The sequence below is a fragment of the Polyodon spathula genome, chromosome 11 (assembly GCF_017654505.1).
Source record: "Polyodon spathula isolate WHYD16114869_AA chromosome 11, ASM1765450v1, whole genome shotgun sequence".
Lineage (NCBI taxonomy): Eukaryota > Metazoa > Chordata > Actinopteri > Acipenseriformes > Polyodontidae > Polyodon > Polyodon spathula.
In genome coordinates, this window is record NC_054544.1 from 27465500 (window position 1) to 27491553 (window position 26054).

At 43.7% G+C, this 26054-nt stretch overlaps 1 protein-coding gene across 5 annotated transcripts in view; it reads right to left on the reverse strand.

The window, feature by feature from the left end:
- LOC121323213 (chloride channel protein 2-like) overlaps positions 1-26054 on the reverse strand; it is a 134102-nt gene that overhangs the window by 77538 nt on the left and 30510 nt on the right. For 4 of the 5 annotated variants that reach the window (XM_041264124.1, XM_041264122.1, XM_041264123.1 and 1 more), the window contains exon 3: positions 11799-11843. The exons of the other annotated variant lie outside the window; for it this stretch is intronic. In XM_041264124.1, coding sequence (XP_041120058.1) covers positions 11799-11843 — 45 coding nt within the window. The remainder of the gene's footprint in view (positions 1-11798; positions 11844-26054) is intronic. 5 annotated transcript variants of the gene reach the window in all.

Here is a 26054-nt window from a genome sequence, read left to right on the forward strand (position 1 = left end):
TGTCAGAATGGAACTCCAAGCATCCTTTTATATATATATATATGTATGTGTGTTGTATTGTTTTTAAGTAAAGAAAGCTTCCTTCACCAATCAAGTTGTCAGAGGGTGACTAAACGATGTGTTTTTAATCACGGTTCTCATTCACACATTAATATTTACACTCGTTTAGTTTCCTACCTTACAAGACAAATGAGATGCTCTTTTCCCAGTCTCTAAAAGAGACACTTATTAAAAACAAATTGATGATGCTTAAAAAAAAAAAACAATGTAGGAAAGTGCTGTGGGCAGCACTAGCTAAGGGTGTTGGTGTGCAGTTAAGATGTATTTACTATTGAACTACAGTGTAACTATAACACAGGCATGTACTGTATATGATAATAGACTGTCAAGAATGCAGTTAACAAGTTTACTGGAGTATGCTGTGGTAAAGCACAGTAAATTAATTATGCAAAACTAAAATAAGGTAAATTTCAATATGATTAAGGAAATGATATAATGGTAAGCTTTGACTGTGCTATATCTGAATCTGCTATTGGTCACTATGAAGTGTGTACTGTGTGTTAAGCTTTCAAGAAACTTGACTGAAAACAGATCCATGAATCCAAATCTGCAATCAATATGGAAATTCAAAATGTAACTGTTTTCTGTTTCTATTAATAATAATAATAATAATAATAATAATAATAATAATAATAATAATAATAATAAATTATTATCTTCTCATCAAACCCGTTCTAAGCATCTGATTATTGACTATTAAAAAGGTATCGTGGCTCAGAATGTTACTGAGCTTAATTGAAGTTGCCATGGAAACAGAAGAGCCTTCTCTGAGGTGTAATTACCGAGAACCTGGAGGCATCAGATCCGAGGGCTGGAGTAAAGACAGAGCGCTGCTCTGCAGACACACAAGAATAGACACGACAGGTCTTTATATTACTCCGAATGGGGTTTAGACTGACAAGAACATACGTGGGCAGTGACATTATATATATCTATATATACACACGCACACACGCACACACACACACACTACCGGTCAAAAGTTTTAGAACACCTCCATTTTTCCAGTTTTTATTGAAATTTACGCAGTTTAATGTCTCAATGTACTCTGAAATTAAAGCATAGAACAAATAAACAATTGGAGATAAAAAATAAATCATGGAATCGTTTTGTTAAACAAAATTTAATCTAAATTTTTGACTCAAAGTAGCCACCTTTTGCAGATATAACAGCCAAACACACTTGTGGCATTCTTTCTACAATGGAAATCAAATATTGTTCGGAAAGTTCTTCGCAAACACTGTTGCAGAAGTTCCCACAAATGTGTTGCACTTGTAGGTTGCTTTGCTTTCACCCTTCTGTCCAGTTCATCCCAAACCAACTTGATGGGGTTTAAGTCTGGAGACTGTGCTGGCCATTCCATGATTTGAAGCCTACCGTCTTGTTCTTTTCTTCTAAGGTAGTTCTGACATAGCCTGGAGGTATGTTTTGGGCCATTATCTTGCTGTAGGATGAACCCCTGACCAAGCAGGCGTATCTCAGAGGGTATTGCATGGCGCTGCAAAATGCTGTGGTAGCCATTTCGGTTCAGGGTGCCACTCACTCTGTGCAAGTCGCCGACTCTGGATCCAGAAAAAGAGCCCCAGACCATTACGCTTCCTCCTCCATGTTTGACAGTTGGTGTCACATACCGAGGAATCATCCTTTTGCCTACTCAACGGCGTACAAAAACCCTGTGTGATGAACCGAAGATTTCACATTTTGGTTCATTGGTCCATAAGACCAATTTCTTATTTTGCCATCTTAGCAATGGCTTTCTTACTGCCACTCGACCTGTCAAACCTGCAGCTCGAAGTCTTCTCTTCACAGTTGAAACTGAGACTTGATTACTTTGACCAGTGTTAAGCTGTGCTTGAAGTTGTTGTCCTGTGAGTCGCCTATCACGCAAGCTGTTGACTCTCAGAAACTTGTCTTCTGATTCTGTTGTGGCTTTGGGTCTTCCAGACCTCTTCCTGTCAGAGTTTCCTCCAGTTTCCAAGTGCCTTTTGATGGTGTAGGAAACTGTACTCACTGACACCTTGGCTTTCTTTGAAATTTCTCTAAAGGAAAGACCTACACTTTTTAAATGGTCTGTCTGTCTTCCTTTGCTAATTGCCTTTTTCTCGCCATTATGATAGCAATATACTACTTCCTGCAGTACAATACTGTCCAAATAATGCTTAAGAGGGTGTAGTAACACAGTCTGTTCCAACACTGCTTTTATACAGACAGAGGGTTTGTAAGTAAGCAACAAAAGTTGGGACACCTGTAGGAATTCTTAGCATCAACTTTCAAGGCTTAATTTACTTCCATTGCTGCAGAACAGCTGTAAGTTGTTAACCCATTACTTGTTCCCTGAAAAAGGCTTTTTTGTATAACTCTGAAAAGTATATTATTTTTCAGTTATTGGTAACCTAAACTTTTTTTTTTTAACCTCTGGCAGTTTACCACTTACCTTTGTACCATTTCAGGTTATTCACTGGACTTGAACTGCTTAAATTTCAATAAAAACTGGAAAAATGGGGGTGTTCTAAAACTTTTGACCGGTCGTGTAGGTAGATGGATGGATGTATGGATGGATGGGTGGATGGATGGATGGATGTTGCTTGCTTGCTTGTTTTGTTTTTGCACTGTTTACATCCTTCCACTTGACAAAATCAATTACACATAACCCTGTTACGACTCCTCTGAGTGTTGAACGGTGCATTTCTGTGATACAGGTTTTCTTTTTTTCTGTCTGGTGATAAACTAGACCAGAAGAATCTAGCATGGACTTAGTGGTTTAGTTGAGGGATAATCTTAACCTTCTCTGTGTCACACTGGGGTTCTAGGACCTCTGAGGCTCCAGTCCCCTAAACCAGCTGCTATGCAACTCCAAGGCCATGGCTAGGCCAGACACAAGACATTTTCCAACAGGTCTGAAAACAATGCATCAGTGTCAGACATGTAACACTTAGCAACATATTCTGTGATAGTCTGATGATCTACCAGCCACTCTTTACAGTTTGAGGGATTATCGCTATCAGTGTCTGATGTCTTCATTTGTCTATTCTCCTTGTTTGTGCACTGCAGTGCATTGATGATATATGGAGGTGTGTCAGCCCATTCACACAAACCTCGCAGAGACAGGATGGGGAGAGAACAGTGACTACTTACGCCTCCTTTTTTAAAATTTAATTTAATTTAGCACTTGAAAATCTTAAGAAAAAAACTACTAGCTTTCTCTTGCAGTTTGATTGTTATCCCTGGTATTTATAATTCAACAAGCAGCAAATAGAGATGTTAAGTGTTTATGACCCTTTAACTGTACAGTCACTCTCATTTCAGGGAGTTGTTTAGCGAATTCCACGCTTTCCACTGCTACTGAATTCAAACTGTAAGTTACCTCCGAGTGGTTCTGCATTAGCTCAATATGAATTACAAAGAAGACTCTTACTGGTTTTCTCTGCCTTTGCTCACACACATCAGCAGCTACAGATTCAGGGTACCCTCATTGGCATAATCTATTCTTTTACAGGGAGTTCAATGTTAAACAGTGGTGTAAAGTCAGTATGGAGCCCTCATTGATATAATCAATCTATTCTTTGCACAACGGTTGTAAAGATAATGTCCCAGTTTCCCTGCACTGTTCCAGACATTTTGCCACGAGGGTTGATGAACATCCATGTTTTTAATGGGTTTAATGGGGATCCTCTCTGGAGCATTGCATGCCTTAAAGAGATGTTTGAAGCAGTTGTCTGTATAACTCTGGTACATTTGTCTCTGTTTAAAACAGCTGACAAATGCACATTTCAGTGCTTATCAAAAAAAACAAAAAAAGATGTTCTCTCTATTCAGTATCTTCTCAAAGCCATAGCGTGGATCACCACAAATCTGTCAAACTGATGCATTAGAGGCATGTGTGTGAGAGTAGCTTGCAGAAGCACGGCTGGTGCTTCATACACAAAAGCAGCAAGACACTGTCTGCATCCTGCACATCTGAAGCTTCAAAAATGAGCCATTTTTATCTCTCTATGGCAGCATTAGCTCACATATGAAGATTTTGACTTTTTTTATTCCAGTGATAAGATAGGACCAGACTGCTAACTAGGAGTCACATTGCTCATCCGCACAGCAGAGAGGGATTAGCACTGGCAGTGTCTTGCCTCCAGCTAGCCACATGACTTGTGACAGTAAATGGAATACTTGGAACACTATTTTCACATCTCCAGACTCCAGTGCATTGTGGGATTTGCTTTTAGTTTGTACACAAAGGGATGCTGTCTCCTTTGATAAGCGGCTGTGTCATTGTATGCATGTCAATATAACCACTGTCACTGATTAGTAAGTACAAGACCACTCCAGCAGCATTCTTGTCTTTTGTGTCCCCAAGCAAGCCCAGCTCGAGGAGACTGGATACAGCGGACTCTGCATAATGAATATTACAGTGGCTATTTCTTCTGTGTTTACACTATTTTGCCATAGCAGATTGGATGCTCTAACTTTTTTAGAGTTGTTGTTCATATTTTGGATATGAACACAGTGACAAAAGTAGCACATGGCTTTTAAGATATTCTAGAGCTCTAGTATTGATTATACTATTTGATTGATTACACTTTCTGAAAAGCTGGGGCAGTTCAATCAGTTCCAATCAATGTCTGAATCTGTGATTGTTTTGGTGTTATTAATTGTCAATGGTCCCTCCTCTTTTATGGTAATTACTGGTTAGGAAATTCCCTTATGAACAACATATTGTTAGCTGATATAAGTAATAATAGTAGAGTCCACATCCCTGTAATTAAACATGTATTACACCAGTAATTACCATAGAAAAGGTGGAATCACTGATGTTTGTCTAGTTATTACATGGTTATAGGTGCCTTATTGAATGGATAGTGTTGTATTCAAATCACTGGAAATGTACTTAAACTGTAGCAGAGATTTGCCATTAAAAAGGATCTAGATAGAACAGAACCAACGACAAACTACAGGACAACCTCAGCACAGAATGAGCAAACAACAAATTCAACATTCTGGCTAGCTGGAATGGGAACAGCTCCCACATGATAGGCCAGCGGTGACGCTCCATCTGAACACCTTACTGTAAGTCTGTTTATACATATGGGACGCTCCATCAGCCTGTCGTCTTCATCGTTCTGCCTTTCCATCCAACCACACTGGACTGGAGTATGCTACTGAATGTGCACCATTTGCTCCATGGCTAGAAGCCTTTGGCCACAGGGACTATAACATGATGGCAGAGCAAACAAACAGACTTGCTTCATAACACATGACGACAGAGCAAACAAACAGACTCGCTTCATGTTGATTAAGCAGAGGTTATACTGTAGCAGCTGCTCTGTCATGGGGGGGGGGGGGGTAACTGGAAGGGGTTGTCTCCTCAAATTTCACACTCTCTCGAATTCAATTCTTACTCTTATAGTTCTACCATCTATAGAGGAGAGAAGGAGGGGGTGACTGGAAGGGGTTGTCTCCTCAAATTTCACACTCTCTCGAATTCAATTCTTGCTCTTATAGTTCTACTATCTACAGGGGAGGGGCCACAACAACAGGAAGGAAGTGACTTCCTAGGTCAGAATGAGAAGGGAATTATTACAGGTACCTTGACATGTGGAAACTTGAAAAATAAAAACAGAAAGTGGAATCAATGAATGCCTAAAAAAACAATACATCTAAGGGCACTATTTGAGAGACACTGTAATCACAGCCAAGACACAGCACTGCTTTCTTTCCAAGCTCATACACAGACAGTCCACCTGATTAGCTTGTAAAGGGACCCAGAGCATCCGCTATATACGCTGATTACTGTGGAAAACAAAAATTACCCAAACACCCTCTTCACCCATTGCAAATCCCTCCTCCTTTCTAGTGGTAGAGCTGTCATTCAAACCCAGATCCATTGCAAACCTCTCCTCCTTTCTAGTGGTAGAGCTGCTATTCAAACCCAAATCCATTGCAAAGCCCTCCCCTTTCTAGTGGTAGAGATGCCATTCATCACAAATCCATTGCAAAGCCCTCCCCTTTCTAGTGGTAGAGCTGCCATTCATCAGAAATCCATTGCAAAGCCCTCCCCTTTCTAGTGGTAGAGCTGCCATTCATCACAAATCCATTGCAAAGCCTTCCTCCTTTCTAATGGTAGAGCTGCCACGTCATCATAAAAAGAGCCACCACCTTCTTTGTTGCTCCTTGGCAACCATCTTCTGTTGCTTTGACGATGACCTTTCTGTACTAGACGCCTCCACACATTAAGACTTGCTGCCAATTCCAGGATATCTTGTATACGGCTGGACCCTGTGCCCCGCACAAGATGCAAGGTCTCAGATTAGCAACAGCTGGGTGAGGTACACATAGGGTACAGGTACAACTGTAAATTCATCAGCCCCAGCCAGAGGTTACATCCAAAAGTGATCTGAAATTGCAGTTACTAGCAAAACATAAACCTTTTATGTGCTGCCTCACTTACAGCCCCTCAGTTCTTACCAAGAATGGCACTGCCTTCCAATCTCTCAATTCTAACCATTAGCCTGTCATAAACACTTCTTCAAATGCATGCTATCCAGACATGGTGGAATTAAGTCAAGTCATTGCAGAAGCATGAACAAGCCTACTGGAATTGTGTTCTCAATTCAAATCTCAGAAAAGCAACTAAGAATTCCCCATGGAGTGTGCAGTCTCTGTACATGTTTAACCCAATCCCGTACTTTACATTCCAGCTATAAGCCCTTCCAGTTACCCTCCGAGCAGCCCCCGCAGAGGCAAGAACCAGGAGAGATGGGGCACATTGGAGACCCCCTCAGGAGACCCCCCGCAAGACACACAGTAAGAGCAGGCAGAAGCTCGCTGAGTTCCCGGCTTTTTCTAGCAGGCTGCATTGAAACCTGGTTCCACTGCTAGAATGGGCTGTCAGAAAAGCTTGCTCTCTAACTCTGCAAAGTGCACAGGAAAGGGTCTAGAGATAGACAGAGCTGGAGGCTGAAGAGCACTGAATACCAATCCATCCATCCATCCACCTTCAGCGCCAAGTGGCGACAAAGTAAGACTATCCTGGGATAGCAATGGCACATATATTAGTGTATTAGATTAGTTTACTGGTCTGCTGCTTTGAGCGGAGTTACCTTTTCTTGGCCTGTATATACATCTGCAGTGTTGACAGAGTTGAGCTCAGTTTGCAAACTTTCCCTTTAGCTTAGGCAGTAAGTAATCTGTGTAGCTGAAGGGTGTCTGGGCTTCTCCCTTGGTTAATTGAGACAGCATACAGTATGCAGTGCTCAGTGTACAATATATACTACACAGTACATAGAAGAAAGTCCCGCTTGTCTTTTAGAATGGTTTGTGATGTATGAAAGTGGAAATGCTTGGACAGTATTGCACCACGATGACTTTCAGTTTGGTGAAGGTTGGCACATACTCCAGTATGTATGATGCACATAGGAACAGTAATGAGGATGAAAAGGTAGCTGTCATTTTATCATGTAAAGCAGTCCATCAAGACAGACACTGCCACCTGCACATCGTGCCACTCACTTTATTGTGTTCGGCTACACCTTTGTGAGCTTGGCGTTGGAGGGAACTGCAATGTGAAGCGCCTGTTTTTAGCCAGACTTGATGGAGAGAAGTGGGATGACTAATACCTGAGCACAAATCACACACTGCTTTTAGGGGATTGAAACAAATTGCATTTTTTCTATAAAAGGTAAAAAACTGTATTTATATCCCTGTATTTATAGGTGGATCTGTCCTCATTTTATTGAGAACATCTCCCTCTGTGCCATCCACCCACCCACACAGTCCTTTAATAAAGGAATACAGGAACCCGTGCTTCATGTGCACTTAGCAGGCTTTTAAGATGCAGTACCAACCTTTCAACAATAACCCATAACCCAGAGGCAGAGCTAACAGAATGATACTGCTCGAAGTTGCGTCGCTCGGACTCTCTGTTTAATGGTCTTGGTCATCCTGCTGCCTGGCCCATGTATGTCTCTGTGTGCTCTGCACTGTACTGTTTGGGAGACTGTGATGAGGCACTCTGAACTCTATCCAAACAGCCACACACATCTGTCACGTTATTACAACATTTACTGCCTGCCTTATTCCAGGCCCTGGCATCGTCAAACCCCTTTTCCCAGCCTCTCATAGCCCCCTCTCACAGCCCCCTTCTCCAGCCTCTCAGGGCCCACTTCCCCAGCCTCTCACGGCCCCCTTCCCCAGCATCTCACAGCCTCCTTGCTCCCCAATGCAAGATTGTCAGTCCTTCTGCTACCCCTTTCTACTATAGTCCTAGAGCCTCTTTTGTAGACCCCATCCTGTATATTGCACTACATGTAATAACTGTCGTAAAGGTGACCTGTTTACTAGTGCCTGGAATAAAAATTGGACATTTGTAAGAACACATTTAGCAAATGTAGAATCTCTTACATATCCCGGGGGTAGAGTGCTGCAAGGCAAAGAGGCTAATGGTTACTCTCTGGTGTGCCTGATGCACTTAAGAGTTTAGACGTGATTGTGAGAGCTCTACTGAGGGCACAGGGTGGTATGAGACGATGGCAGAAACCTAAAAAAAGTCCAGTACAGCTGGCAGAACATTCCTCTGGCTCTGGAATGCAGCTTCCTGGGTCTCCCTGGGAAATTCAGGCCACTGGTTCCAGTGTCAGTGGCATGGTGGAGCAGCTCGGCTCCAAGGCTCAGCCAGCACAGATGTAAAAGACACGCTCTGCTTTGCTCTTCTAGTTTTGGCTGAAAGGGGAATGGTCGGATACAGGCAGACCTTGCCTTAGTCTCCTTGTCAGATGGCACCTGGAGCTTGAAATCTGGCACCATTTCCCCAGGACTCGAGCAAGCTGTTACATCTCAGCATGTTTCCATTAGCAGTCTGCACCAGCATTTAAAGGCAGCCTGTTACCTGTTATTTTTTAAGGAAATGCCTTGCTCACATGAATGCATCCCATCACAAGATCGTTCAACTTCCGTTTGTTATTGATGATTGTGTTTTGATATCGACGCAATGATGTTTCAAACTGGTTTTTGAGTGCATGGTTGCTAATTCAGGTATGTGATCTGTTCAGGTGCATTCACCAACCCCATGCAGAAGTAGGACTTCTGTGTTATTCTTTTAAATTATTATTATTTATTATTATTATTATTATTATTATTATTATTATTATTAAAAATGTACAGGCTCCAGTAATAAGTGTGCCATTTCTATACCTAAAGCTAAACAATGAGCAGCAACAAAGCAAAGCCTGTCTTTAGTCAGCAGTTGACTAGCTCTAAACTCTGTTTTGAAATAAAATCTACAAATGTTACAAAACTACAGAAGTAACTCATTTTTTTCATCTTCTTAATGTCATGGATCGCTGGTCCATCAATTCTATGTAAGTGTTACCGTATCTTATTAACTCCTACAGCCATTAAATCAAAGCCACTTTTGTAGGACACCCAGATGCTTTATTTTTTTATTGTTTTTAATGTTCGAGTGAAGCTGATGTTTATGTGCTCACCTGTGCCTGAAAGAGCAAGGGTCGCACAGACAGGCTGGTCTCTCCCGGGCACTCGTCTGTCTGCGTAATAAACATCTAGAAACGATTCTGTCCCTGTTCACCCACCCTCAGAGTGAACCCATGACATGAGCCTCGTGTCTCAGCAGCAATGGACTGGCAAAGACAGCCGGATTGCACTGTACTACCTTAAACAGGAAAACGCTTTCAAATAATTATAATAAAAATAAAGTAAAAATAAAAAAGCAGGCAGGCTGCAGCAGTGACCCCGAACACACACACACTATAAATCATATGGCCGCTGGCTGCCTCACATCTCATCAGGACTGCCAGTCAAAAAGTGATGTGTTACTTCAATGCTTCTTTCATTGTCAGATAGAAAAAACATTATACTCTAAATGCTGTCTTTCTTTCTCCCCGATTCCCATCACTTCTCATTAGCGTGGTGGCACTGTGACGTCACACCGCGGCCCTCAGCAATCTGTTCCTCTCTCAGAGGAGCAGCGTGATCAAGCCACACCCACCCTGGATACATTGCAGACTCCCGTTCCTCTCTCAAGCTGCCTTCTTTACTGAGTGCATATCTAAAACAAAATCCAGTTGTAAAGTTGTAGTTATTAGGTAAATCTGACAGTGTCCCATACAGGGGTCATACTCACAAGGCTAAACAAAACTACAGAGGCACTGTAGTGTGCCAGCTGATAGGAGTCCAATGTATCTCAGTGGAACCAGGAAAGAGAGGATTTGAGACTACATGAAAATTTGATTTATTTTCCTGAGAATAAGCAGTTCTCTGAGGTTATGGGTGAGAATTGCTTTTTAAATTTGTGATGAACTGCTGGACCCTAGCGGACCTGCTGCCTTCGCTGAACCTTGTTGGGATCAGCCATCCGAGAACCAATAAAGAGGCTGTTGTGATGAAGCGGACGCTGCAGTCAGACAGGTGGGTACTGTGCCAGTACGCAGTGCAATGCGGGGCTCGTGTGTGGAGCTTTGCCAGGACGTATACCTCAGGGGTTCTATCCTGGTTAAATAAATGCCAGTGTCAGAACATAGGGATGGAATACGCCCACCGGGCACAGCACCTCACTTGAAGGGTTGTTAGCAGTGATATAAGGATGAGGAACAATACTGTGGGGCCCAGTTCTCTACCTCCAGCTATTGTGGCTTTCAAAGTAGATTTCCCTACAAAGCTCTGTTGTTATACCTCTGATATGTTTAACGGTATAATGAGGACACACCCAAAGCAACTCCTCATCAGCAAGCCTGGCCACGGAGGGCTCCCTGGATGAAGACTTGAGGTGACGTCTTGAGTTCACAGAGGATTGAGGCCAGTGGAACCAGGAGAGGCTTTCGTGAGAACCACAGAATGGATGCAGCAAGACTGCAGGCATCCCTGTTCCTACAATAGATTTGATATCTTTTAAACAATATTAACAGCTGGTGTGCCATCTACATGCAGTACAAGCAAACAGTCACACCAATTCGACACATGCTAATGATCGTTACGTTTATATATCTGAAAAATACAGCCGTTTGTAAGGCTTGAAGTTCAAATGCCAAAGTATTCTCAAAGCAAGTCATGTGGAGTCAACCAGTTCTGAAAGTGATCTTACGACCTCCATCCCAAAGCCCCCCTGCCCCTCTATCAGTTCTAATCAACTGCTACACAAACTGCAGGGATCCGAGGCAGAACAAGGAGACCACTCAGATCAATACATTGAAGTATTTCTATCCCAGACTGCTCCACAAAACCTACAATCAGCCAGTGCATCATATGAAGGCTATAGTTAGGCTCTTGCAAAAAGCAGCATGTTGATGTACTTATGAGCATATGACACAGACAATACATCAGTACATGATTCTGTAACTTAAGTAAAAAATGTTCCTTATCAATCGGTTCTCTAGATATAGATATATAAAACTGAATGGTGTGACGTACAGTCTGTATCAGACCACAAAACTGCAGCATGCTTTCAGTCTAGTTTTCAGCCTATATGGTTTCAGTTTAGCAAACATCTATATGATACTACAAAAACTAATTTGTACACATGCAGATTTCACACTGGTTGTTAACCACTCAGAGTAAGATCAGGTTGGGGTGTGTTATTAATATGAATGGCATTCCCAAGCCACTCAGAAGCACAGCATTATATTTAAGAGTAACACATGTTAGTTCAACAAAGCTAAAACTATCATGACTGTTGTTACTTATTGATGGAGTTAATATTTTTAAAATGTATTTATTTATTGAAATATTTTTACCAGAGAAAATGTCTTGAGCTGCAGCATCTAGCATAAAAGAGTGCCCTGGGAGACAGACAACAAGAGTATGGTTAATATGACACTGCAATATATCATCCACCACCACACAGAGTTATACTGGAGTATACCGCACTGTGACACTGATTCCAGTTCACACACACACACACACACACACACACACACACACACAGTCTGATGAACATGTGCAAAGCAGCAGTAAACTATGACAGTCTATGGCTTGATCCCATCTGGTTATTAATTAAGCTATTTATTTACCTGTTAGTTGTTTTTTCCTAGTACTTTCCCCCCCTTCCTCAGCAGTGACAATGCAAAGCACTACCTAACATACTGTCCACTCCAGATCACAGCTGCATATCACCTTAGGAGATTGACATGGTTACTTAAAGAGAAGTGTTTCTGTAAAGAGACTTGAGCATGTGTCTGTGCACAAGAACAGCGAGCAGTGGAAATGCAGGGAAGGTTACTGTGGGTCTGAAATGCTCTAATCCTCTACAATGCAGAGGAAATTTCCGGATTTCTGATCAGCAATAGCGCAGCGCCCATATTCCCCTTGAGATGCCGGCTTCAGTTGATTGCAGCAGCCTGCCGCCCCTAATCCCTGTGTAATCCTGACATTAACCTAATTATACACTGAGCTCTGGAGGAACATAATCTCTTTAAGGGCAGGTCTCAGACAAATCAGAGCGAGACAGCGCTTTGCTGCTGTAACCCGAGCGCTCCCCTGCTCACTGGGCTCTGCTTTGCTGCAGTGACCCGAGCGCTCCCCTGCTCACTGGGCTCTGCTTTGCTGCAGTGACCCGAGCGCTCCCCTGCTCACTGGGCTCTGCTTTGCTGCAGTGACCCGAGCGCTCCCCTGCTCACTGGGCTCTGCTCAGCTGCAGTGACCCGAGCCCTCCCCTGCTCACTGGCCTCTGCTTTGCTGCAGTGACCCGAGCGCTCCCCTGCTCACTGGGCTCTGCTTTGCTGCAGTGACCCGAGCGCTCCCCTGCTCACTGGGCTCTGCTCAGCTGCAGTGACCCGAGCGCTCCTCTGCTCACTGGCCTCAGTTTTGCTGCAGTGACTCGAGCGCTCCCCTGCTCACTGGGCACTGCTCAGACAGACTCAGACATCTGGAACACAGCCAGCAATGCCTAGGATAGAGGCCAGCCTCGGCCTTCAGAAGATGAATGGCTTCATCATGGGAAAGTAACAGGGTAGTTCATCCAGCAGTGGTAAGACCCCTTGTCAGGAGAGAAACAAGACATCTCCAGGGTCATTAATAATCTGATGGGACTAGCCTTTGGGCTCCTAGTCACTAATCCCCAGGTAAATGTCCTGGACCAAGATCCACCAATTCCCAGTCAATAAAACCCAGGCTGCTACAGAATAACAACAAGCTCCGATGGCAGTGCATTGGTGTGGCCTTGCTTTCCACTCATGGCACCGTGTTGCAGTGACTCCATTATTTGGAATAACCATTTCCAGTTCAGAGTTACAGTTGCATTCACAATCTACACATCTAGTGAGCTCTCACTTAACTCACTCACTCAAGAACTTCTGAAGCGAATTCCCAGCAGAGACATTCATCTTAAAGGAGAATCGATTCTAGCCAAAATAGTCCGATTTTTTTTTTTTCTGAGCTCCAAATAAACTAACATCAATCCCCTCGATGGGCTAGTGACAGTGGTTAGTTGTCAATCTGACTAGCTGCCCTGACCCGGAGGTGAAGTCAATAAATCTGCAGCTTTTACACAGCGGATATTTATACAAGTTGGAAGGGACAAGATCATTCCCATTAATAATATTTAAACACAAGGGGCTTAGCTGAGAACGACCGACTAAAGAACTGAAACCCTCTCTGCCCTCAGACCTGCATCCAGTCAAGCAAGTTCAGAATGTTCACTATTACAATTCATGAAGATAAGCATTGATACCGGGAGGGGGGGGAAGGCTGCTTCCATTAGCAGTAATGCACAAGCTGGCAGAGCCATTGCTTTGTAAAGTGGCAGAAAAGAAAATGAGTTATTGAAATCGAGGCCAAGTGCCTAGAGCTACCTGAGAGAGAGAAGGCATTTGGGAACATGCAGGCCGCACTGAACAGCACAGGGGTTCATTTAATCCGGGGATTGATGCCCATTCACCAGGATTTAAAAGATGCTGCATTGCATCATGTTGAAACAGCAGCAGCACCACTGTCTCAAGGGTCCTGGATTTACAGAACCATTACAACCGTCTTGTGAGCCACATAGCATATCACCTGCTCAACTGTGCCAGTGTAGGAGACCCAGAGCGGCAAGTAGCACTGGCTCCTCCCTTCTTTGCCAGTTGGAGTTCTGTCTCCACCCCTCCCAGCCAGGTATGTGTTGATTTGTCAGATTCCAGGGTAAATAATAACAAGGTAGACAGGCCTCTTTGTTTTTAATGAGGGTCACTTGCTTTTTAAGATGTCAGCAGTTCAATTTTGTAATGGCACTTTTGGTTTCATTTTTGTGGCAGCGGGGACATTTTACACACAGAGTAAAACAGAGTATCTTCAGTAGGCACACGCAGTGAGAGACCTGTGGCAGGATGGTTCATTTCAATATTAAACCATCTTGTGAGCGAGGTTCGTTATTGATGCAATCTAACAGCTGGGTGCCCACTGCCAACTTCACTCTCGACTGTGGACCTCAATTATTTACCTACTTATTAGGCTTATTAATCTTCATCAATTATATAGCTAGTTCTGTTCTACTGCCTGGGCACAAACCACACTTATTACTTATTACAGAGTCTTGATAAATCCAGAGACTCTGGGGGAGAGTAGTTCCACAGGCAAAACAAATAGCTTTGCTAATGGAGGTGTTTTCTGTAGGGGTGAGTGCTATTGCATTGACATTAGCTTGCTACAGGATAGCACATAGTGCCTCCTAGTGATAATAATAAAACACAGTTATAGCATTATTATTTCTTCTTCTTCTTCTTCTTCTTCTTCTTCTTCTTCTTCTTCTGGTTAGATAAATCTAAGAATGTTCAACACAAGCCCAGATGCCCATATTGCAGACCAAGCTAAATGACATTGATGTAAAAGTAGGACACAGGCTCAATCACTCACACTGCACATGGTAACAGTAAGTTGGCCTCCTAGTCAGCCTGAACTCCACAAATAGCTAGAGGGCAGAGAAGAAAACACACAAGCTTGCTTCTGATTTCATTTTAGTCAGTAATCATCGACCCATTTTCTTTACTCTTTTTGTACTCAAAGTTGCATTTAATATGGGAACCGTGTAGGCATACAGGCAAAAAGAGCTTTGAGTTGTAAACCGTGCTGGCAGTAACAGACCCCTCAGCTAGCAGGACCCAGACCCGCACACAATGTGGGGTTATTCTTTGTACAAGCCTGCTTAGAGGGCATTACCATCTGGTAGGTGCACACCTCAGAAAGGCAATATACTGAGAGACAGAAACCAATAAGCAGAAACCCATTATTTCCCTTTTAATCATTTGAATCTTTAAATTCCAGATTTGTTTACCAATTCAATGTTGTATAAGTTATGACTGTGATTGCTCTGCGGTACATCTCCTGAGGTCGCTGATGGAGCTGCCTGACTGGGGCCGGGAGGGTTCTGATATGAATGAGTCAAACCAATAATGAAGTTACTTTATTACATCTTTGAAGTGACAATGTTAACAAACTGGCATACAGTACTCCAGACAATACAGAACCTGGACATCACTACAGCGATACAAACAAGACTCAAACAATGACTAGCTAGTACCTGATTATTAGAGTTGCCATCATTTTAATTATCTACAGCAAGTCCAGTCATATCTGAAGAGGACACCTGTACCTGAACTCCATTATAGTCACAGTAACCTCCTAAAGAAGGATTCATGATCCATTACCTTTCACAGTTCTTTAATTCTTATTCAAACCAGTCTTGATGAATGCAAGAAGACTCTCAAACAAACAGATACTGGGCTATCAAATCTGCAAACACTCTGTCTGTGAAGAATAAAAACAGGAGTGCCTGGCGACCCAGATACCACATAATAGATTCTAGAGAAGCAAGAAAACATCTTGCCTACAAGAGGGTCCTCTGACAGGCAGTCACACTGCAATCCCTTCATACTTTAGGACATCTGGCTGCGGTTCTGGCGAGTTCCTGCCCTCCTCCTCCTCCTCCTCCTCCTCTTCCTTATCTGTTTGAGGAATACAAAGGTCTGCACCGCGGGTAACCTCTGCTGCCCTGCGGTGGCCCTGTGTTTCTCTAGCTGTTTGGGACTCTGTGGTGACGCTGGTCCCTTGCTGTGGTGTAGAGCATGATGACCTTGTGAACAGAGGCAGCCGGAGCCTGTCGATACTGCATGGCTGTGTATGGTCTGCGTGTCTCCTTTGGCTCTGCAATGCCCTTCACCATCCAGAGCAGGAGATCATCCCTCCTCTGCATGCAGGTCCTGGAGGATAAGCCCAGTGCACAGGCTGGAGGTGAACACTGGCACCGGCTGTCCACACTGCCATCCAACAGGTTCAGAGGGCCTCCCTTCTGCATGGGCTTCCCATCTGCTGCCACGGCTATCTGAAGTTCATTCATCTTCCCGAGATCAGCGGCCCCCATACCTTTCTGTCTTTTTCTATGTCCCTCTTTCAGAGATGGTCACTTGCTCAATCAACAGACCAAGACACTTCCTCCAGTGGAGATTGCGTAGACAGCGTGTCTGTTACTCCAAAGCCAACAACAAATGACCGCATTAACTAACCTTGAACAGTGTCACAATCCAGTTGGGCTTCAATAGATTCAAGCAAAGAGGATATCAATCAAACACAGAAGTGAGGGCCCCAGCAGGTATGTTCAATAAACTGGTTATAAATGCATGCAGTCATCGTGAATGCAGACAGAGAGCCGCACTGGGTTTGGAGAGCTCTGCAAGCTACCTGCATGCTGGCTGCTGTGTGGGGATTGCAGCCAGTGCTGATGGAAACACTCTTGAAGGTGATGCCAGTTTCTATTAACCTGCAGTCACATCAATCAGGAGAAACATTCCTGTCCTAATATGTGCTACAATATATAGAACAAATGAGCTGTAGACAGGGCTGGACACCAATGGTGCTCATTAAACAAATATTTTAAATCTTTTCACAGCAGCTCATTTGATGCTATTAATAAAAGGAGAAATTTTATTTCAAAGCGTTCTGAGTGAATATGGGAGCGGTTTACGAAACAGTTTTAAATGATTCCAGAGGGGAAGTTGAGCTAATTAGTGCAGCTGGCAAGGAGCTGGTAATGAACCTTCCAGATTATCAGGCAACTCAGGGCACCTCGACGGCAGCCTATATTATATATAAAGCCTGACTCACAATTCAGCCTTTAAAGAGTTTAATGAAGGGCTTCCAGTGCGGTAATAGGGCACTACTTTAAAAGCAGTGAAAAGACAACACCAGATTATAGACACACACACACTGGGAGCCCTTCATTAATACTCTTCTAAAGCTGAAATTCTGGATCACGCTTTGCTGATAGACACTATGAAGCCTTTTGCAGCCTTTTTTGATGTATTGCAGTGGCCATTAGTAGTACAAAACCACAATGACATAAAGGTTAACCCAGAACTTTATATTCACAACTTTGTTTTTTCATTGAACAAAAATAAAATAAACAGAAATAATAAAAGTGCTGTGCAGCGCTATGTGTGCAATTCAGCTTCATGTACACATTACCAGGAGCATTTCTGATTTTCAAGGGCTACCCAAGGATGTGCTGCTGACACACACGCCACAGGCTTTTGTACCAGGAAACACCAAGATTAACCATGAAACCTCTGTCTAACCAGAGCCTCTGCATCAGGTTCAATGAAGCTCCTTGCCTGCAACGTCTGTAGTGCACACACTCTAGATAAGTCAAGCTACACGACGTGCAATCTGCCCCGTGCATATGCTGTTCCTGAGATGATCAGGAGAAAAATATTGTTCAATTTGGAATGCACTACAGACAGAGAGCCTGACTCCCTAAGGCTGCTCTCCACTGGTGCTTAGCTTGACCAGGAATAGGTGGTGGGCAGGGGAGGGGTCTCTCATGGTCCAGAACTGAGCACCCTTTGTTAGAGTAAAAGGTTGGTCACTGCTAATCATCACTGCTAATAATCACAGAGGCGTGTTGACCAGGTCATGACCAGGCTACAGGAGTGTCTTCAGGCACTGTGGTATATACTGTGCTATTCTGCGTGCTTCTGTGGGATTGCAATGTCTAACAGCTAGGATTTCCAGCTTGAGCCCGAAGCATTATGTTGTATCCGATTGTTTGTTTTTCATTTTCATATCGAAGCCGTTTTAAAATGGAGCCGCACATTTTGCGGTAGAGGTGGTTGTGTGTTGTCCAAAATCTCGACGGTTCTTTAATGCAGCTTTGTGGTGTTCCCAAGTGTGGAATTGTTTTCTTGTTTGTGCAATGACCAGTTAAAGGCTTTAAGACTGGGCTCAAAATTTAACACCCATTGTATACCGTGCTTGGGATTCATTTCTTGTCTGACTGACTCCACTCTATACTGCACTCATCCATTCATGGTAGGAATGGCAATAGAAAAGCCAGTGCACAATGTTTCACAGTGTTTATTGCACAAGAAGCTGCTGGGACTGGCTATGTATTCACTACCCAGGCAGCCCCATTCCCATCCCATCACCTCCATTCATTGATTACTGCTTTCAGTGTGAGTGAGGAATAACAGCAACTAGACTCAACTCAATACACCATGGCAAGAACAGAGAAAAGGCAAACTCCCATACACAATAACACCTGCAAGTGTGGCTTTATTAACATATTTTAACAATGTATATTCCTGACTCCCTGCTGTAGTCACTGCCAGCCCAGCAGCACTCGAGCGCACAGCTTCATTGAGACACGCGGGTCTACAGCATGCCATTCCCCTAGTTTGAGGAATTGGGAAGTTGTGAGTTTGGACAGGGTACATAATGGCTTTCAGAGGTGTGTTATGTTTAACATAATTGAAGAAGACAATGCAATCCAGCTCTACAGAGGAGAGACCTGGGCACCGTCAAGAAACGTGTGTGTGTGCGTGTGCACAGAAAGACAGGAATTAAACTCAGTCGTAAAGTATTGACAGGCAGCAGCTGGCAGAGGTACTGCGGACACAGCTCAGGAGACTCAATCTTACTGTCCTGTAAGTGCCGAGTTAGGCGTATATTTTGTCAACAGGGACGAACTCAGAGTGCCATAGGTGGAAGGATCTTGCAAGCCCACATTTCAAATGCTTTCTCCGCTGATTTATGGCTGGAAAATAAATAAAACATCCATTAATAGAACACTTCTCCCAAACCGACCTGTGGGGGATTGAAAAATAAAACACATTTACTGATATGAATCTCCTGTCTACAAAGACAGAGTGCCTGTGTATTGGTTACACCGGTCATATTGGTTACACCTGCACTAACACTTTAGCTACGCAACTAGTCATATAAATATAACAAGATAAACAAAACAAAAAAAACTGTATTCGACCAAAATAAGGCTGCTAACATTGTCTAGTTGGCTGTGTTCAAGTGGCAGCTTTACCAATCTCACAGCGCTCCCAGAATGCACAGAAAGTGACTCTTTCTAATCATATATGAGGTCTGGATGAAACTGCAGCCCCTCGAGGAAGCAGAGAGCTTCTCCCAGTATTAGCTGGGATCGATCAAGCACCACCTGCATCTATTATCTTGCTGCTGTTTTTCTGGTAATTGAGGCTAAAGTGCAAATGATTGAAAAGGCTAACTGCCTTTACCTTCCTGCAGCGACCTATACATGCAGCCAGTAGCTGCTAGCAAGGTAGCAAGGCACTGCCGATGAATCAAAGACAAGCATGGCTATCCGCAGGCTGTGGAGGCACGCAGAAGGGAACTCAATACAACAGTCCTGCCTATTACATTAAAGCAAGGGGTGTGATTAGTGTGGGGGAGGAGGGGCCCGGAGCTCCCAGTGCCTCACATAGCACAGGGAATCAATGCCAGGAGGTTATCTGCAACTTTTTCTAAGTGCTTCTTGGAGGAGTGGGTGGGAGCAGATCAATGTATGGAAGTTCATTTTAATTAGCAACAGTGAAGTGTAGCCGCCATCATCATTCAGTCTGTTTACAGGGGTGATATGAACCCCGAAATGATGGCGGGTGTCTTCAGCCAGTCTTGACTAGTGGATGTGTGGGTGTGTGTGTGTCTCAGTTTCAGTGTATCGTCTGATGTGTATGTGTGCGTGTGGGTGTGCGTGTGCGTCTCAGTGTGTCTGTCTTGTGTATGTGTGTGTGTGTGTGTGTCTCAGTCTCAGTGTATCTGTCTTGTGGATGTGTGTGTGTCTGTCGCATGTGGATGTGTGGGTGCACGCGTGTGAGTCTCAGTCTGTCTTTCTCAACGTGTGTCTCAGTGTGTCTGTCTCATGTGGATGTGAGGGTGTGAGGCTGTCTCGTGGATGTGTGGGTTTGGGTGCATCTCATGTGGATGTGTGTCTGTCATGTGGATGTGTGGGTGTGTCTCATGTGTATGTGTGGGTGTGGGTGTGTCTCATGCGGATTTGAGTGTGCAGTGTAGCTGTAGCGGTAACAAAGCAGCAGATTCCCTGTATTTGTACTTCTGTACTGAATTATGTTGCACTTCAAAAACTCCAAGCTCGGCTCTCCTCAGGGTATCTGGGAGCTTAGCGCTGGGTTTGTGAAGCTGCAACAGTTTCCAGGCACAGAAGGATCCAGCTTGCTTTGAAGCGATCGATTCATCAAAATGACTGACAGCTGCTTTCGTCTCACTGGAGGCTTTGCAGTGGTGTAGCCAGGGTTGGCTCCCAGTACAGAGTGTGGGCGTCAGAACCAATATGGGCCCTGGGAGAGGGTACAGGGAACATGGTGTGGGGTCAAAACAAACAAAATAAAATAAACACCTAGCTCTTTTGAGCACTTACTAGACACTTATGCAGGTTCCCTGACTAGCTCGTAGGACAGCTAAGCTGTTTACCTGACCTAAACTACACAAAAAACAAAGTTCACACCATACCTTTGAACAGAGTATATGATGCACCGTCGGGCCCTTCACACAGTAGCAGCCCAGAGCAGACTGGCTCCTCTCCTTTATTACTTGGCAGCCGGCCTCAATTTGCAATTACGAGGCCAAATGCCAAAACAATCAAACAATAAAACAATTAACTAATACAATTAAACTGGTCAGGGAGGCTTTTAACCCTGTTCCCGCCACATATTGTATATAACCCTCAAACAATTTGGTTTTCCTAGAACCCACTGCTATTCATCACCCAAATGACTACACTCAGCTATGGACCGGCTCCTTGAGCGATCCAAGCGCAGGCATTAAGACTGATAGGAATACAGGACCAGAAGGGCAGCGAAACAGGCTGGCAGAAAGACACACAGACAATGCAGCAGAGAGAATGAAAGCACAGACAGCAGGTAGGCAGGCAGGCAGTGACGTCTTTGGAGAAGTGACTGCTGTGTTTTTCACTGAGCCAGCGTGCTGCTGTAGCTCATTAGAACTTTGATTTGGTGTCTTTTATCAGATAGAGAGTGTGAGATGAGGCACAGTGCACAACAAAACTGAAGAATCTGCACTCCCATCTGCGAGGCAGGAGCAGGCTGCATTGACAGGCTCTGGACTGGGAGCAGACAAACAGACAGACACGCAAACAAATAGACACATTCACAGGCACTGTAGAACTCAGGAGACCTGCATCAGTGCTCTCAAAGTCACAGTATAAAGCAGTGTATCAGATTTCAGAAGCTGGTAACACAAGGCTCTGATTGAAAGAGGCTCAGCAGTTTTCACCCAGTGCCCCTTATTCTTAAAACATCTAAAAGCTCCAGCTCTAGGATCTCAGCTCCCTGATAGGTTTCCTGTTCTATCTAAGGGGTAGTACAGTACAAAGCTACCACACTGTAGTGGACGAGGCTCAAGCTTGTCATGGTCTCTCACCACCGCTGCTGTTTTCCTCCCTGGCTCAAGGAAATGGAGCAGAGGAGGGGGAATGTTTAGAAGATGGATGAGGCTGTGTTGCTCTATAATGACATGTTGCACCCTGCTGTAGGTGAACTGTGACTATTCTTCTAGCAACAGGAATATTCCAGGAAGCAGAACATTCGTCACACACCTGCGACGCTTGAGACTTAAAAAGAAAGTAACATTTAAACAAGGCAGGCTCTTCAACACAATCATTTAATAGCGTGTCTTTGTTTAGACATTCATTTATCTACATATTTTGTGGAAAGAAAGGTCAACCTTGCCTCTTCTGATAAATCACAGAATGAGCTAGACAAGAAGTGACACAGGCTACATCTCGTCATCCTTTGGCTCTCTCTGTTGCTATAACACTTTGTGACTTTGTATTCCTGCCCCCAATCACAACCAATAACGATTACTGACACCTTGACAGAGAGCAAAGTTATCAGGGGGGGGGGGGGGGGGGGGGGGGGGGGGGCCTGTTCTGTATCCATGGCAACATTGGATAGCATGTTGCTTCCCTAATGACACCAGGCCTGTCTGCCACTGAACTCCCATCTGCTCCATTAATGCAAAGCCTTGCGGGGTATCCAAGCCAACTCACTCCCCACAGCCAGCAAACAGGCACTGCAGCCAAAAGCTGGGGACCCCGAACCCAGACACTTCTGCTCAAGCAGTCAGCAGAAATTCCCAATCTGATATTAGCTTCATTGGGATTAGGCTCAGATCGACCTATGACAACACTGTTAACTTCAGCTGCGCTACTCAGAACAGTTTGACCTACTGAACTAGAAGAATATTTCCCTGAAGATCCATGTTATTTACTTGCCAACCACGAGATCACGATCGGGAGCAGAAATGGAAATCATGAGCTATAGTGTCCACCAGGTGGCGTCAATGTACTTGGTGGGGTAACAGTATGTACAGTGCCTTTAAGCCACTTGACAAAACCCCCTCCCCACCTTAGTTATCCCGAGATGGGAGTCATTGACTAAAAGCAACTCTATCCTGTCCCAGTGTTCCTAGTCTAACAACATCTTCTCAACTTTACAAATGCAGCATCACATTCGATTCTGAGACAGTCCCATTGTTTTAAAAAGAAACCTTCAGCAGCTCTGTGGGTCCCTGATAGCACACCGTTCACCCGGGAGTGTATCGCATTGTTTCTGAATGGCCACAGTGTTGTAACTCACAAACCAGGCCATCTCCGTCTTCCGATTCCTGTGTACAATCAATGTCTTACGGCTTTATCAGTGACACGAAAATGACAATCTCTCTCTCTCTCTCTCTCTCTCTCTTTCTCTCTAACATTCTAGAAACGGGAATGCAATTGAATCAGATTCAGCTCAGATATTAAGAACAGCTTTCTTTTCATCTTTCACTAACGGAACAAACTTTATAAGTGTAGCTCTTGTTAGTTTTTTTAGGGGCAGTCTATGAGCTTTTGTAAAAGTTTTATTTTTTTTGCACCATGATGTCGACTCTCTTTGCAAACAATCTTCTCCTGCGGTGACAGAAACATTGTTACAGAATTGCCACAAACCCAAACAACGTGACTCTGGTTAAGTTACAGCTGAATTGAAGGATAGTAATACATTGCATGAGCAGGCTTTTTTAAGAAGATGTTATTGAAAGATCCTCCTCCAGGCAGGCAGTGTCTGTGTTATGCAGTTGGCATGGCAGCAGTCCTAGGGTTAGTTGCTCTGTGGGGAGTGTCTATTCCACAATCGGCGAGTAACTTTCCAGTCACCTTGGAGAGGCAGCCCAGTTCCTCACGCAGCTGCACAGCACAGGCTCCGGGACAGCAGTGACGCACCTGGAGAAAGGGGTGAGCAGCAGCTGCTGTTTCTGCAGCTTTCTGATAATAAGCACAGTCACATCTCTGTAATGAGGGGCTCCATCTCGTAATCAGGATCGCTCGCAGAACACCCGTCTTCTTTAAACGTTTGAATAAAATCACGAAGCGACTCTGGGTTTCTCTTTCCTTCCAACTCCAGTGTCAAACAAATTCTCCGTGCTTAAATAAAGGGACTCCGATGTTGTTTATTTATATTAGAGAGACATATTTGCCAGACTGTTTAAAACAGGGGTGTCCAATCACGGTCCTGGAAGTCCATTCCACTCCAGGTTTAACAGGTAAAAGGATATAATGAACAACTTCAGGGTCTGGATGGAGGTGTAACTGGTTCTATGAAACATTTTAGAACAGGGTTGGAACAAAGACCAGGAGCGGAAGGTGGTTTAAAACATCCACTTCTGAAGCTTGTCAGAGGCTCTGTCCATCCCGCTTTGTGCATCGTTGTGTTGCAGAAGATCTATTTCTTTTTATTTGGGTCTTGGGATACAATGTAAAGTTTGATCAGCATTACATACATTAAGATGTTGGTAACATACAAATAATAATAGTAATTACAACAAAAAAAATCAGTAAAGAAAAAAAATTATGTATATAAGAAAAATAATAATTTATGTACATACACACATAAATACGTATATAGATATCTACACATACATACATTTTTTAAGCATGGTGCAATCCACCCTTATCTCAAGAATAACTGTACAGCTGCCTACAAAGATGCCTTCTGAAAGATAACGCTATCTTATTACATGACCATGTGCACACTCTGAATTCAACACCTGAACTACAAGCACCAAGCCCCAGCCTTTTTAATTTGAGGGGATACACACATACCAAGCACTTTCCTTGTTTATCTGAACTAAGGGAACCAGATTCCACCAGGGACTGGGCTGGAGCGGGATCATGAGGAGGGGTCCCTTAGCTCCGGACAACTGCCATCACACATCTTCTAAAGGCTCCGATCCAGCAGTGACCCCCATTCAATCTTTCCAGTTTGCCAACTAACACAACAGCATATAAAGGAATACTGAAACAACATGCCACGCCCTCAGCAACTTATTCCCACTGCGCTGAAAAAAATGAATTACACACCAGCTGTTCAATATGGACCCATTACTTAACATGAAGAAAGAGAACATATGCATGTAAAGAGATGTGCGTGCTTGCAAGCAGGGAAGTATGTTGACAGAGCTCTCTGGTAATGTGCGTTATAAGGAATGACATCATCATCCTCTGGGACAAGAAGTATTACAGACCGAGAGGCAACGAGAGAGAGAGAGAGAGAGAGAGAGAGAGAGAGAGAGAGAGAGAGAGAGAGAGAGAGAGAGAGAGAGAGAGAGGATTAATAGATAACAAAACATGCATTATTGCAAAATGTACAACTGAACTAGAGTGTATTTCAATGGGATGCACTGGATTCCATTATAAAAGTTTCCCCAAGTAAAAGCATAACATGTAATAAAGCATAGTGAACTCTTATTAATACACAGGTAAAGCAACTCAAAAAGTGACAAACTATGAAAACATATGGCAAAAGCAGAAGAAAGCTGCACAATTCCAGAGGTGACATTTTGCATGGGTCGTGTTAGGGCTTTGGAACGGATCAATAGACGCGAGGCACTGTGGGCAGCATTCTGTACCCTTCCCTTCGGACAGCCCTCCCACACAGCACACTGTCTGACGAGATCTGAAACAATCAGCTGTGCTCCTTAACCGAAAGTATCCTCTGTAAATGGATTAGTTTCATCAAGATCTCAGCCAAACACTGACTATATTAAAAGGTGCGTCATAGTCAACTAAACACCCACACTGGAGGTGGGGTTTTTGTTTCATTTTTGTACACTGGCTACTTTCAGTCAAAGACCCACTTTGCCCCCTGCTGCAAGATTTTGGAATTGCAGAAAGGACCCCCCCCCAAAAAAAAAAAAAAAAACATTCACTGGGATAGGAGAAACGCTGAGCGGGTTAGTTTGTAATGTGCCTTTCAAATTCTCCTTCAGGTCTCCTTCAGAGCAAACGATTACAAATCCCTCTTCCTGAACAAATGCAAAAGGCAATCATGAAAGAAAAGTCTATTAAGGGAAACTCGCTCAGAACAAGCCTGTTTTCTTTTTTTCAACCTCAAACCAAGCTCAAAAACAAGTAACAATCCAAATCTTCTCCTTAGAAGCCCCAAATGAAACCTGAAATTGAGAAAAATATCCACCTTTGAAGACATTTAAGGAATCTAGCATACTACAGAATTGTTCCTTAAAGGACTTTCTGAATTTACAGGAGGATGGAATAGGAGGATGAACCCCACCCCCTGGAACGTGGCGATAAAAGATGAGCAAGAGGGTAAAACAAGAAGGAGAGTGTCCGTGCTTCATCCAGCAATCAGTAATCTTTACTAGAACAGAAACGAGCTTCCGTAAACCCAGTGCAGTCAGTA